The sequence below is a fragment of the Leopardus geoffroyi genome, chromosome C2, assembly GCF_018350155.1.
Source record: "Leopardus geoffroyi isolate Oge1 chromosome C2, O.geoffroyi_Oge1_pat1.0, whole genome shotgun sequence".
In the NCBI taxonomy this organism is placed as follows: Eukaryota; Metazoa; Chordata; class Mammalia; order Carnivora; family Felidae; genus Leopardus; species Leopardus geoffroyi.
The window spans coordinates 148,940,111-148,954,941 of NC_059333.1; the positions used below are offsets into that span (position 1 = coordinate 148,940,111).

The following is a 14,831-nucleotide window of genomic DNA, read 5'->3' on the forward strand; positions in this document are numbered from 1 at the left end:
ATTATGACATTTCTGTTCAAACAATATTTCTTTTAATAATTCTAAACTTGAGTTAATACACAAAATATACTATTATACCAAATCTAAAACTACACATTACCTTTTCCAATGCAGAGAAGTTATCACTGAGCAAGTTAGCAAAAGTCACATATTTATGATACTAAATTATATCCCTAATCAATGCAATTAATTTTACACTATTCAAATTGGAACATGTTTTATCATTCAAGTGGATCCAAAGAGTTCAACTAACCCTCTCTTCTGATAACCAAATCTCACCTCTAATGAAAAGTCAAGGAAAAAAAATTAGTAATGAAATCTTTCCAGAGCTCCCGTAAGAACTCCTCCCCTGACCCACTTGACCAACCCCCTTTCCCTATTAGTAGAATGTGAATTCTGAAAGGCACGGTACATGTCATTCATTAGCCTGACATCTCCCACAGTATTCTTCAAAGATCTTTGCCTATGGGTCATGCTCAACAAATAAGTGTGGAAGCGCAGTGAGCTGATGGAATTACCATTCACAGAAAGGAAAACAAAGAGGTTAATCATCCTACTTACGGTTCAGGTTCCACTGTGACAAGAGGCATATCTCTTCTCAGTAAAAATCGGTTCTCTGGAACTGGGGGAATCTCTTCTGGTCGGACCACAGGCTTTTCCCTTTTAGCATTTGAATCAACTGACCTTTTTTCATTGGTATCACTCCTCTCAGAGTAACTTAGAGAGAACAAATCAAGTCACCAATTAAAATATGCAATGTCTGCATTTCACAAGAATATTAAATAATAATATATAACAATTAATAATAAAACAATAGCGGGGTGCCGGGGTGGCTCAGCTGGTTAAGCATCTGACTCTTGATTTTGGTTCAGGTCATGATCTCACGGTTTGTGAGACTGAGCCCCACGTTGGGCTGTGCTGACAGCAAGGAACCTGCTTGAGATTCTCTCTCCCTTCCTCTATCTGCCCCTCCCCTGTTCATGCATGCACGTGCGCTATTTCTCTCTCTCTCAAAATAAATAATAAACTTAAAAAAAATTTTTTTTAAATTATGAAACAACAAAACTATTAATATCTCACAAATCTCAAAAGGTTTGTACAATTTTCACAAAGAACATATAAAACATTACAGTGAAAAAGCCACAGTACTAAAATTATGGTATGAAACTGTCAAATGATCCTTTGTTCTTTTAAGAGTTTCAGGGATTTTTTTTCGCCTGCAAACACATAAATCTTTAATATGAAATGTCTATGCTACCCTTAGATTTGTCAGATTTCAAATTAAAGTTAAAAAAAAATGCTATCCTTTTTCAACAATAGGTAATAAAATGAAGTTTACAGAATTGCATATACTTTCCCCATTCCAGAGTGTCTTTGTGTTAGGTTAAGATTACCCTGGCATTTCACACTTACCCTTTTGGGCTCATTATATGTTTATTCCTTGGCTCTTCGGAACTACTTGCTTCCTTTCGTCTCTTTTTAGAATGCTTAACTTTTGGCCTCCTCTTATGTTTCCTCCTTCTGCTTCTCTCATGTTCAATTTCACTTTCTGAAGAAGATTCTGAAGAGGAAGAGGAATTGGAAGAGGAATCCGAGTCTTCTGAATGAGTTGGTTTCTTCCTTTTTTTCTCAAAAACTTTTAAGAAATATTAACAAAAATATTAGTACTAGATCTTAGTGTCTACCTTTCAGAGTAAAAAATAGTATCATAAAACATGCTTTATAAACAGCAAACTAAAGACAAAATTTAAGTAGACATTTTTTCATGCCGATAACACAATTTGCTGGTGAGATGGTAAGGTAACAAAGCCCTTGCCCTTATGAAGTCTATATTCTAGTTGGATCAGATAAGAAAAGAAGTAAGTAACTGCATAATATGACAAATGAGAAGTGCTCGAACAGAAATACAAAAAAAGCAAGGTAAAGGGAATAGGGAGAGATGGGCAGTAACTGAAGATAACATTCAAACAGAGACTTGAAGGAAGTGACGTAAGGGGTCATGTAGGTATCTGGATGGAGAGTGCTCCAGAAAGAACGGACACCAGCACAAAATCCCTGTGCATGGCATGTTTGGGTAAAGGTCAACATGGCTGGGAGGGCAATGAATGAGGGTGAAGAGGTGAGAGACACAGGAGAGAACAGACTGCCTTACAGACCAAGTAAAGACTTTAGTTTGGCTGGCTAAGAAGGGAGCCCTTGGAGAAGATCACTCTGGTTGCTATTAACAGACTACAGAGTCAAGAGTACAAGCAAAGAGACCAGTTAGGAATTTACTGCTGCCAAGAAGAGATTACAAGAAGGGCAGAGGCAAACTGAATAGTTATGAGGCTACTGCAATAATCCAAGTAAGAGACAGCAGTGGTTTGGACAAGGCTGATAACATGGGAAGTAAAAAGAAGTAAGATTTGATAAGATTTGTTGATGGCTTGGGTATAAGGTATGATATAGAGGCATGGGTTACTGCTGTATGTACTACTTGAATGGTTTTTCCACTACTAAAGTTCAGGAGGTATCTTTCAACTATAATCTTCACCGTGTTTTACCAGTATCCTAGCTCCCCTCCACTCCCCCCAAAACTCTTACCATCTTTTGATGATTTTGTGGCAAGCACCCCGCAGTCAATTACTCGCACATCTGCATAAGGTCTGCTTGCAGCATCGGTTTTCAGATTTTCAATCTGTTCAATTACTTCAAAACCAGAAATAACCAATCCAAAGACGACATGCACCCTGTCACAATACAAATTCAAGAAAGAATTGGTTTGATGACAATTAAGCCACAATCAGTAATCAAGACAACTGTTATAAATGACATGTCTACAGAACTAAATATAAAAGCAAAGTGTTTGATGAATGAAGCAACTAGAAGAGAATTAGAACTTGACATCTGCTTCATAAAAAGGAAAAAATAAAAACACGACTCAAACCGGGCCTTAGTTTTCTGCTTAAAACAATATTTCTTAACTATCTTACGGTGGAGAATCTGAGAACAGATTGCACTCGATACTCAGAAACCGCTGTTACAGGGTCACTAGAGATAGCAAGGCTGAGAAGTCTATCCATTGCCCAGATTCAGTGACATGACAATATGAGTTCTCAAGACGGACTAACCTCTGATCCTTAAGGAGGGGCTTGGCTGTGAGAGATTAGATCAGGAATCAAGAGCACCCCCCAGAGGTTCATCCATGGTCCAATTTGTAGTAGACTGGCCACCCCACCAACTCCCCAAGGTAATAAAATGTAACTCTTACCCATCCAAGTGTGGAGCAGGTTTGGTAGTACTGTGTAAACATCAACACAAAGATGGCAAAAACCAGGTGTTCGGGTGAACAGAGCAGAAGGGCATGTAGAGAACAAAGAGGTAAAGATAAAAAGGTGGGAAAAAGTTAAACATGATACACATCTCAACTTAAAAACCTTACAAACAGCCATAGTAGCCATTTTACTGGTTAAAAAAAACCTCAAGATTATAATTACAAAGTTGTATCTATTTCTCCAATATGAAGACTATACCTATACATATGAAACAGGTTTGAAATGTACAGCATAAATATACAATAAAATTAAAGATACTCTTGAATCCAAAATAACAACAAAAGCAAAAATGAACTCAAAATTCATCAAGATAATTAAAGAGAATAAAAAGCACTATCATCTGCCCTAAGGAAAAAAAAGTGTGATCAACACTTGCTTGCCCCCCCCCCCCCCCCACCTCCTCCTTAAATGAGTTCTTCTATTTGTTACTTCTCATACTGAGTCAGTCTGCATCTTTTAGGAAGGCAGATGGAGGTAGGCCTCGGGAGTCCTGTTTTCAAAACTTCCTGCCTCTCCCACCTAAGGTGAAGTTCTGCCACTCACACAGCAACCCTGAAAATGCGACAGGGAGCAAACCTCCAATTTGTCAAACTTCTGACAGCCAGCAAGTAATGATGGATAACGTTATAGACACCTTAAATTTCCATGGCCCAGAAAATGCCCAACCAGCTTCTTCTACAGTCACAAACTGGCAGATAGTCACTCTTAGGAAGCCTATGGGATATTATCTGGTGAAGAGATTTTGAACCCAAACTGGTCTTCCCATAGCATTTTCACAAATTTTCACACTATGTGAACTGCAGTGAAAAAATTCAAAAGCCACAAAAATCTTAGTTTATAATAATGAGAAATAGAAGAATTTGAGAAAGGACACTGGATATGAGGCTATGTTAAAGAAGTTAACTGTACTAGAAGCTCCCATATCAATTTTTATATTAATTTTAAGGCAATTTTAAGACATGTAAGTCAACAAAACACAATTTTTAACCTTCACAGCAATGTTAAAAATCATTGCAAGGAATGATAGCATTTATACTTACATTAAGAATATTCAGTTCTGAAAAAGTACTATGGAATTTTTTTAAATTGTCAATTTAGGAAGTTCCAGAATTTTAAAAGGAATCTTGAATTTTAAAACCACAAAGTCTCAAATTCTCCTTAGAAGACTGAGAAGTGGTAATTCAAGCCAATATAATAGTAAAAATGAGTAAAAACAGAAGAAAGAAAAAGAGAAAATCTAGCAAGCTGGTGAGGAACTAATGATTAAATAATTAAACCAGAATCCAGAAACTACTTTGGATAATAATGTGCTTCCCACAAATATAAAACTTTAGTAAAGCACACTAATGACAGGAAGAAATTAGTACATATGCTGGACAGTGATTCTACTGCATGAAAGATGTAAGAGGTAAAATTTTTAAAGGTAAAAAATGTTCTTATAGTGTAAGGGATCAAATTCAAATATGTAGCAGTGAAAACAAGGAGTGGTGTATTAATTAGGTATACTCCTCCTCCTTCCTTGATCCTTTCTCTCACAACTCTCAAATCTTTTGGTACTAGGGAAAAGCCTACAGATTTTCCTAAAACACACAAAACCGAATTCAATTTGCTACGCAAATAATAGGAGTCCTGTAAAAACCACATGATGGCAAAACTTTCGAGCAAATGGTGAGATGAAAACAATTCAGCTAATTGCAGTGATGTAGCAACAGACTACTTGAGACTGGATCTGAAGAGGGAATGGCTACCTCGGTGACAGATTCGAGTTTTGCTTTGAATTCACATGAAAACTAAAAAAGTCGGTCCTTTATTCTAACGGGGAAGAAAACAAATGAAGACAAGAACAAATTATCTGAAGGACAAACTTCAGCTGGCCTGCTGTGCCTAAGCTGGTGTGAGTAATTAAGTCCATCACTGGCATCTGCAGTTCAGGATGCAGAAATACAAATTTATACTTTAACTGGGGTAGGCTACATATTAACAACACTAACAGTATCTGAACAAAGAAGCCCTTTGGGGTTCTCAGCCTACATTTCAGGAGTAGAAATAACACCGTGAAGCAGGCATACTGGCACTGGGCTGACAACAGACATGGAAAAACAGAGGGCACTGCCAAACGGGCAGGGAGAAAGGATATGCTCCGTCCATGCTACTCAATCCTACTCAACCGGGCAGAGATCTCATCCCACCACCTCTTAATCGTACTGATCTTCCAAAACTATACGGTTGTCAAGACCCATGCAGTGGGGACGGGACATATGCTCAGTAAGCTCAGACCTTAAAGGCCAGAGATTTTTATAAATATGTAAGTTTACACACGCTTATGAAAACAAACCTAAAAGAGAAAGAACCACAAAGAACATTTCAAATTATAAAAGCTTTCGATATTTTCACATTTCCATTTTCTCCTGTCACTCGACACTGATTTTCCAGTTTTATCTACCCCGTGAATATACTTTAAAAATATAAGCATAAGGATTCATTTAAACTTTGTAAATCCTAGAAATCAAAAAGTGTCACTGTTACTCCAAAAAACAATCTACAGTTTTATACCATTATCAAAGAATCTTTTGGCCTTACACAGAAATTAATAGTTCTGTACTGCAATGAAATCTAAACCATTTTATACAATATACCCTCTTCCCCACCCTCCCCCAGAAGAGGTGTGGAAAATGGTGGAAACAAGCCACTGAAATTAAAATACACTTCCCAGGATTAACCATGAACAATAACACACACTTGTTTTACATGTATTGCTGCCATAAATCAAGCAGAAAGTTTTTCTTAAAATGGTTCAATGCACATAACAATAGGATTAAAGAGATAAAGGCAAAGAAAGAAAAAGAGAGCCTTAGAGGATTGAGACATTACCTTTGGAGCGCACGGTGTAACACTCTTTCTGTAAATTTTACACAAAAATGGCAAGAAATAAATTGTAATACACTTTTAAGACAAGACTGATTCTATGTTTTAATATCAATATAACTTTGAAATTAAGTATTTTCAAGTTTTATGCAAAGCACAAGAGCTTTTTTAAAATGGAGGGCTCTAAATTTTCTTTCACATAGGATATGTACGTAGAGATGAACTATGCTTAAGAAAAACACTGTGGTTAAAACGGGAATCTGCTCAGAGCCTTAATATTGTAACACTAGAGGGTGAATAACAAAGCATTCTATTTCGCTTTGCAAATCCTACAAACTTGCTAAGTCAACCAATATCTTTCTCAAAAAGAGAATAATGTATCCCGAGTATACAAATCTAAAAATCTGAATGCCCAGGAGCAGTTAGTTACTACCAGTGGAAAGCAAAACTTCAATGAAAAGAATTAAGAGAATTCAGCACAAAATTTCAGGGAATTTTTTCTTTTTCAGTAATTCTCTTCAAGTAGTTAAAGAACCTTTCATGTCTCTACATTTGAAATCTTTTTCATCACACTTCACAACAGACCACTATCAGGAGTAAATGAGCAAAGTTTGGACTGTAGTTTCTGTTCACTGCCTTTACACACACTTTTGAAGTTAAGTCCCCAAAACTAACAATAATAAAATAATAAAGCAGCATAATTAGAATTTTAAGGATCTTCTCAAAGGATAAAAAGGCAAGGGAGATAAAAGTATAAGAGTATGATGTCAAATTTTGGCCATGATACTTGCTTTCCCTGCCTAATGTGACTTTCCCCATTGTAAAAAAAATTTTTTTCAAAAAGTACGCAGTCTGACCAACTCTAACTCTATTAAACTTTAAACATTATCTACTATTATCAGACCAAAACCCACATTATACACAGTGGACAAAATTCTTTATTAAGGTTTTGGACATATTAAGCCTTGAAATCTTTAAAAATAAGCTTTAATTTCTTATAAAGGCATTGACACATGAATTACCGTTAAAAAAGAATATGTTTCAAATAATGTGGTGTTTTCAATGGATGTTTTAAAAAGAAAAAGTGACTCCAGGTGTAAAGTAGCATGGAAGTAAAAATAACCTATTTCTGTCTAGCGTAGCCTCTCACATGCAATTTTCCCCTTCAACTCGTGAAACTACTACACAATCATGGAAGAGGCACCAAATTATATAGAGTGACAAGGGCCACAGAAACTAACCAAGCCATGTTACAGAGCTCTTCCTGTGTGTTCCAAAAGTCACCGAACAGCTTTCAAAAGTTCAGCACTCAGGTTAACATAATACACATCAAACACTACCAGACACAAAATCCCTTCCAGGCGGCTAACACATATGTCACATAAACACTAAGTAATAGTAAGACTGGATGTTACAGATGACACTTCATATTCAGAGAACTTGGGTTTAAGGTCAAGTTTCATCAACATCTTTGTTGATGAAAAATCTTACAATTTACACATGAAGATATTACCCCCCAAAAGGAAGGAAAACCAGAACTGCCCAGATTATTAACACTTACTAGCATTTCTTCTCAAATTCATGAAGGTGTGGAGGCAAAAAGCATTTCTGCACAAATTCTCTTTTGCTACCCAAAATCTCCACAGTTTTATAAACCCCTTAACAACAAACCACCCTGAGTACCCCTTGCTCTGCTCTGAAGTGACCAGCACTTCTCTCCTATGGAGGTGAGCAGCCACCTACAAGTCTGGTTAGAACACATCCTGGAACTTCTCTATGTTGTCCTCCTATAGTCCTCTTTACTCCTGTTAAAATATAAGGCTTTTTGTTTCAAGCTTGACTCACCTACATTATCTTTTCTTAACTTTTTATAATTACCATGACCAATGACCATGGCCAGTGACAAACACTGCTCTCCAGAGCTCCGTAGGTCTTCCTACTCCATGGCTGTACATAAGGTCCCACACACTAAGCAAAGGGAGACCAGTGTAACCACCACGCCATCGTTCTATCCATAGCTGATGAAGACTGCTGCCTAATTTAGACAAATGAGCCCGAAGTTTCTTTGCAGTACCTTTCAGACTGATGAAAATTAGGCAATTAGCAAACTATCTCCTTGAGGGGCAAGACAATGTTTGCACAGAAATCATTCCACATATTCAAAAACTTAGGATCAACCTACAAATACTTTCTTCCTTTTATGCCCACATTTTCACGCCAAAATGTTTACTTTACCTATGAGAATGGGTAGGTATCTTATAAACTGAAAAGGAAAGATAGAACTAACTCAAGGTGAATAGCAAATAAAACGAGAACCAAGGCCTCCTGATAGCTAGATTAGTGGCTCTAACCCAGAAAAATAGTTATTTAATACAAAGCTATAAACCGCCCTAATTAATCTTTTTAATGACTACTTCATACAATACCTTCTTTATCTCTTCAATGAATATATACAAAAACAATGAAAATAAGAGCAGAATTAACAGACTTACTAACAGCCAAAGGAAAAGAAAAATGTTTCCCTGTGTGTCATTTTATCTTAGCATTATACATACAAGGAAAATGTTGGTCTAAAGGATCACATCCTTTTCTCCTCTAAGACTTTATAATTCTATAGCTTTTATTATGGTTTCTTTCTAGTGTTTGGCTCCAACAAATAAATAATAAAGGACAAAGTGACTAAATACTGAGTTAACTGGGTTACTGCTTTGGTCCCAGGTCTTCGAATTTCTTCAAAAATACTTCAACATGAACAGACCGTTATTTCCTTAGTGATTCATGGGGACAGTGCTATATATCATCTCTTCCATGTTTCTTGAGCAGTATTATTCCAAAAAGAATCAGTTTTATTCTATTTAAACCCTCCAAAGTAAAATCTTTGTGACTAACACAGTAGTAGACATAGGCAGTAACTGCAAAAATCACAAATAGTTTTAAAGAAGAAAATGCGAATTTTATCAGATATATAATTGTTCCATCCAAAGGAAGCAATATATGCGCAATCATGTTTAACAAAAATGATGTATGCCTTACGAAGGGCAAGTTTTAAATGCGTAAATAATAAAGACAATAGTTACTGCACAAAGCACAAGAATCTTTGAGGAACATTTTGCAAATACTCACACTAACAGCACCAAATTTACTCCTTAGGAATTACAAAGTAGATTTAAAATATGAGCTACAAATGCAATTTTGCAAGGATGCATTACAAGTCCTTAGTAAGCTTATGAGACTGGAACCATATAGGGAGTCGTTGGCATTTTACCACCATTGTCACACCACCCTTTCTTGTTCGGAATGCAGAAGAGCTGCTCAAGGTGCCAAAGGGCAGAGCTGTGGTGAGAGGGAGGGGTGTAGCTGCCGCCCCTGGGGAGCTGGCAGCTAGCCCTGCTACCACCAACCCTTGCAGCCCCACCTCTTAGAGTGATTGTCTGTGACGGTTTACACAACTTGAAGATAGTAAGTTCTACTTGTTTTTTTTTTTTTTTTACTACTTCCAACTCCAAAAGGATTTGGACTTGCAAGACAGATTTTCAAACATTTCTCTTTTACGGACCATTATCTCCATTTTCCCTTTCTATACAAAGCAAGGAAGTGCTTTGTATAGAAAGGTGAATGTTAGTTTTATTTTATCCTTCAACACATGGGGAACTGGCAGTTTTAGCCAGCATAAAAAAAGCACATGCCACAAAAATTTCTTTAAAAAAAAAAGATAAGGATCTTTTTTTTGTATGTGCAAAAACACTAAATTTGCTTCCAAGATTGCTTTTAACTGCAAATTCATTTCCATGAGTAAATTTCAAACTAAAAATAGAAAATTTTCTTTCAACACAAATTCACAGTGATTTTACTGCCATCTACAGTTAATTATGAAAAGAAGCTGAAAAATTTTAATCCTAATTCATGGATGTCAAAATTTTCATTTGGCATTCTTTGTCAAAAATAGCAGTCCAATGTAAAATTAAACTAGGTAGAAACAGCAATGGCCTTAATTTTGTTTGATACTAAGCATTCCTAGAAATGACTTAAGGATGTACTGAAGTACATAGAAACAAAATACTCTGTATTTTTTGAAGGGAGAACCTCAGACACTGGATTGTAATTAATGTATGCACCAGTTTTTACATTCTATACACAAGCTAACTGGTATGTGGCAATGGGAAGAAGCTGGTGCTGCCTGATAAATTTTCATGTACTGATATAAAAAAGGAAATCTAAAAGAAACTTTAGAGCCCTCAGATGGTAGCTTCTTGACCAATGAATCATTAGTTTATCATGTTCACAGTTCAGATAAGCTTAAAAATGGAAAATGGGAAACCTCAATCAAAGAGTAAACAGTTTTATATTAAATTACTATAAAAGAAGTTTTTCAAAATATTTCCCACTAATTTTTTTTTTTTTTTTTTTTTGGCCCTTAAGAAGGTTAAGGATAGAAACATGCTCTAGTAGAGAAGTCTTAATAACTACTGCTCTATGGGATCAAAACATGATCTAGGAACAAATGGTTTTGGTCCTCCTTTCCTGCACAGCTCCAAGCACTGTCATCTTCCAGCAGCTTTCCATTTTTAGGACATTCTTAGAAATAGAATGCCCCTTATCTGAACTTTTATCAGATCATGTTGGAAATCTATTTTGCAGACAACTTTAAAATGTGAGATTTATTTTACATGAATAATTTACTCCTTTAAAGACAGGGAAGCGCCATTCACACTCATCCATTCAGAAAGATGACAAAAACTTTTTCTGGTAAACTGTGAATAAAATATTTCTCCAACATAGGTAGCACAACTCTAGGGATTTACTTCCAGTCGAAAGCATTGAACTTCATGCTAGTCAATTATCTTTCTTATTTTATATCCTGGGATTATAATATAAAAATAGGTTTTAGAGTAGCTTTAGATTAGAATATATAACTACAAGTATGCCAAAGGGCTTTCAGATGAGAAGTAAGGTTTTGGTTGTGCATGCACATACATGAAAAGTTGTTTATTTTTTTAAAAAGCAAATTCAGCATTCGGAAGTTTCCTGAGTGATAATCTCATAAATTTTGGTCGAAATGACAGCAATATTGGGTTAATTCAATTATGTACAGAGATCTCAGAAGATTTAAGATTTCTACAATGCTGATGCAACAGCAAATCACTCATCTCTATACAATATCAGAAAATAATGGCACCTCTCTCCAATGAACTCAAAGAGCATCATTAAGAGAAAAAGCCACCATACAATGGTTTATTCAAAGCAACTACTTTCCAGGCCAAGAGGACATCTACTCCTAGGCCATGAACAACTTTTAAATGTTGACCAATAGTTTATGTTCCAATCTAGTTTTAGCAAACTGAGCCCCCAAATTTGCTAAGTAGAAGCCAATTTCTTTTCTTAAGATGACAACATATTTTGAAAATAATGTACATCTTCAAGTTACATCTCGTAAGTACCATTCTTCAAATGCAGGATATATGCTGAAAGCTGAGGCGGCTGTTAGAGCTTACCAGTTTCTGTAACATTAAAAATTAATAATAAAGCCCAAGTTGACAGAATTCTAGCATTAAACTTGGTTTAACTATACCATCTTTCTCATGAACAGCGCTTCTCTGTTTAAGAAAAGCTCATCTCTGAATTATGCCTACTCACATGAAAAACTGGGAACCATTGGTATGTTTCCCTCGATTTGCCATTGACAAAAGGAACGCTCTGTCATGTTTGAGAATAAAGTTTTCATCTGTTTGAAGAAAACACAAATTCGTCAGTCTCCAATTATAAGCCACTTTTAAAGTGTAATGTTCACAGTAATAAATAGAAAGCAAAGGATGAAATTCCTCTTCTGGTCAGTACAGATACTTGTCTGAATATTTAGAAAAAAATTTTTACAACTAATCAAAAAACAAAAGCATAAAAAGATCAAAGATACTACTTAAAGCCTTGAGGAAAAGAACATATATTTAATACTTTATACAAACAGCCTTAGAACAGTCACTTTTAGTAGTAACATAGTTTGGCTACATGATATGTGAACTATGACTTTCAGGTAAAACTAGTAAAGAAATTTTAGAAAAATCTCTACAGTAAAGCTCATTTCCTTCAAATTTCCAATTATCCTACTTAATGCACTAAACATGGGAGAAGTTTAATAATCTTATGCACTTAGTTTCTATATGGTAAATTTATTACTCAACTGTACTAAAGCTAGACTACGAGAGCAAAAAACAAAAAATTACAGAACTTAAGTTGTAAGGATATGTCTAAATTAAATCAAGTATATAGATTCCTAACAACAGGATAAAAAATTACCTAAGGAAGAAAATCCTATAAAAACAAAAACTTAAAGGGCGAAATATAGTTTTAAGATACATAAGTATCTGCCGCAGGGAACAACCACATTCAAGCGGCCTACAACATCAGTCTCAAATTGCTACAAGCTGATAGAACCAGCTAATGAGCTGCTTCCTACTGGTTCAAAGGAAAAACTGCCATAAAGATCACTCAGAGAGGATTTTAATTCCAGCAGAAATATCTTGAAAACGAATTTAAATTTCCGTTTAACATTCATACAAACAAACCTTTCTTTAGAACAAACAGAAACATAGAAAACTTTAAAAAATGATTACCTTGGGAACAGGCTTCTGAAAAAGAGTGGTAATCCATTTTCCCCCAAAAGAAATATAAAAGACTATTATAACACTGAAGCTATCATGGCATTAAAATCTAATCAGATTGGATCCCATTATCAATCTCTGCAACTGACTTTTCTAAGGCTTTTTGGGGCAAATGCAATAGTTAGACTTATGCAAATCTACTGTAGGAATAAAATACAATCATATAATTCTAGTATACAAAAGAAAACATACAAACCTTTGAGAAAGTAGGAAATACCAACTTTTATTCAAAGAAATTGTTTGGTTTAGGGGGAAAAAAACACAACTAGATTTTTTTCCCTGATGTAGAACTAAGAGCCCATTGTGAAAAGAAAAAAAGATACAGATGCACGTATGAAATAGTATACAGAATTTTCCAAGTCTTCAAGCAATATAAGAAATCCAGCCACAACCTGACCCAGGCTGTCCATAAACTTATTAGGAAGGGTGCAAGGGAACAGAATTGGAGTTTGTGTTACTGAGCTTCGTTCTCTTACCTTTTCATTTTGCAAAAGACCACATTCTCTATAAACAAAAGAATATGTTGACAGTTTTAGGCAGGAAGATAGGAGTTTTCATGTATATAGTTGCCTAACCTCCATGCTGAAAGTCATGTTTAACCATAAAGTTAGCCTTAATTAATCTTGTCAATTAAAAGTTACATATTACAATATAATTTATCCCCAAGTTCATGCAAATAAAGTATTTTCATGCAGCATTAGTTTCATGCAAAAAGTGAACTATAAGTAAACCTCTCCTCATTAAAAGTACATGATCAAATTTGCTTTAACATCAGAACTGAAACAAAAGACCATAAAATATTAAGCCTTACCTTTAAAATATCCACCATAAATTGATTCTCCACCTTTTCCATTACCTGCAAATAATGACCTATATTAAGTTATAATGACAATTTAAAATATACTAATACATATAAATTACTTTTTATGCTTTCAATTTACTAAAGAAACTAACAACTTGTAATTGCTATAATCAAAATTCTACAAATCCTCAATTAACCTCATCTTTGAATATAAGTGCAAAAAAGTCCAGTACTGTTATAATAAATATTATTAAAAATTATCTCCAGGGGCACCTGGGTGGCTCAATCAGTTGAGCATCCAACTTTGGCTCAGGTCATGATCTTGTGGTTCACGAGTTCAAGCCTCACGTCGGGCTCTGGGCTGACAGCTCAGAGCCTAGAGCCTGGAGCATGCTTCAGATTCTGTCTCCCTCTCTCTTCCCTTCCCCTGCTCATTGAGCTCTCTTTCTCTCTCTCTCAAAAGTAAATAAAAAATAAAATAAAATAAAATAAACTAGCTCCATAACCCATTTATTTCAAAAAGTAATCATACCAACAAAATTCGGGAAGAATAAAAATAATCCACAAGTACTTGGTATTCATTGTAAGAGAATTCACCAAAAATCTGTAATATTATTAAAAGTACATAAAAACAAAATAAAGTGGCTTGGTATTTCGCTTTTTATACATTTTTTGCTCTACAACATTCACTCATCCAACATCTATTCACTGACCACTTAATATTTACTTCATACTGTGATACAATATTTACAATTAACAGTATGAGACACATAAGAAACCGATAGTTGGAGTTATTAAAAGCGTAACTTTTAGCTCTACCTTCGCTGAAGTCCCCACCCTGAATCATAAAGTTTTTAACCACACGATGGAATGTGGAACCTTTATAACATAACTTCTTCCCAGTTGTTTTCCCAAGGCCTTTCTCTCCTGGAAAACAAAGAAATGACATTTAGCTACAAATATATCTGTCCATGGAAACTAGTCCAAATTAGTCCTTTGTGAAATCCCTCCTGTGTGCTGGCACTGTAAGAGATACAAGACACAGGGTGACGACGGAATACACACATGGGTTCCAAAAGTAAGTATCAAGCAGCATATAAATGTTAAATTGTGTGGCAGTGACTCTATATGCTATAGGACAAAAGCAGATTAGAAATGCTTATCGCTCCACCAAGAGAGAGTGGTGAAGGAGTT

General features: G+C 35.4%; 1 protein-coding gene across 8 annotated transcripts in view; it reads right to left on the reverse strand.

The window, feature by feature from the left end:
• The window catches only part of NKTR (natural killer cell triggering receptor), a 62,274-nt gene that overhangs the window by 18,803 nt on the left and 28,640 nt on the right, over positions 1 to 14,831 (reverse strand). For 4 of the 8 annotated variants that reach the window (XM_045436987.1, XM_045436985.1, XM_045436984.1 and 1 more), the window contains exons 4-10: positions 14,457 to 14,564; positions 13,647 to 13,691; positions 11,814 to 11,901; positions 3,251 to 3,280; positions 2,584 to 2,729; positions 1,414 to 1,636; positions 562 to 717 (exon numbers count right to left, since the gene is read on the reverse strand). In XM_045436987.1, coding sequence (XP_045292943.1) covers positions 562 to 717; positions 1,414 to 1,636; positions 2,584 to 2,729; positions 3,251 to 3,280; positions 11,814 to 11,901; positions 13,647 to 13,691; positions 14,457 to 14,564 — 796 coding nt within the window. Of the gene's footprint in view, positions 1 to 561; positions 718 to 1,413; positions 1,637 to 2,583; positions 2,730 to 3,250; positions 3,281 to 6,185; positions 6,214 to 9,818; positions 11,902 to 13,311; positions 13,340 to 13,646; positions 13,692 to 14,456; positions 14,565 to 14,831 lie in introns of those variants that run through there. The other 4 variants (XM_045436989.1, XM_045436988.1, XM_045436991.1 and 1 more) reach the window with 4 other exon arrangements.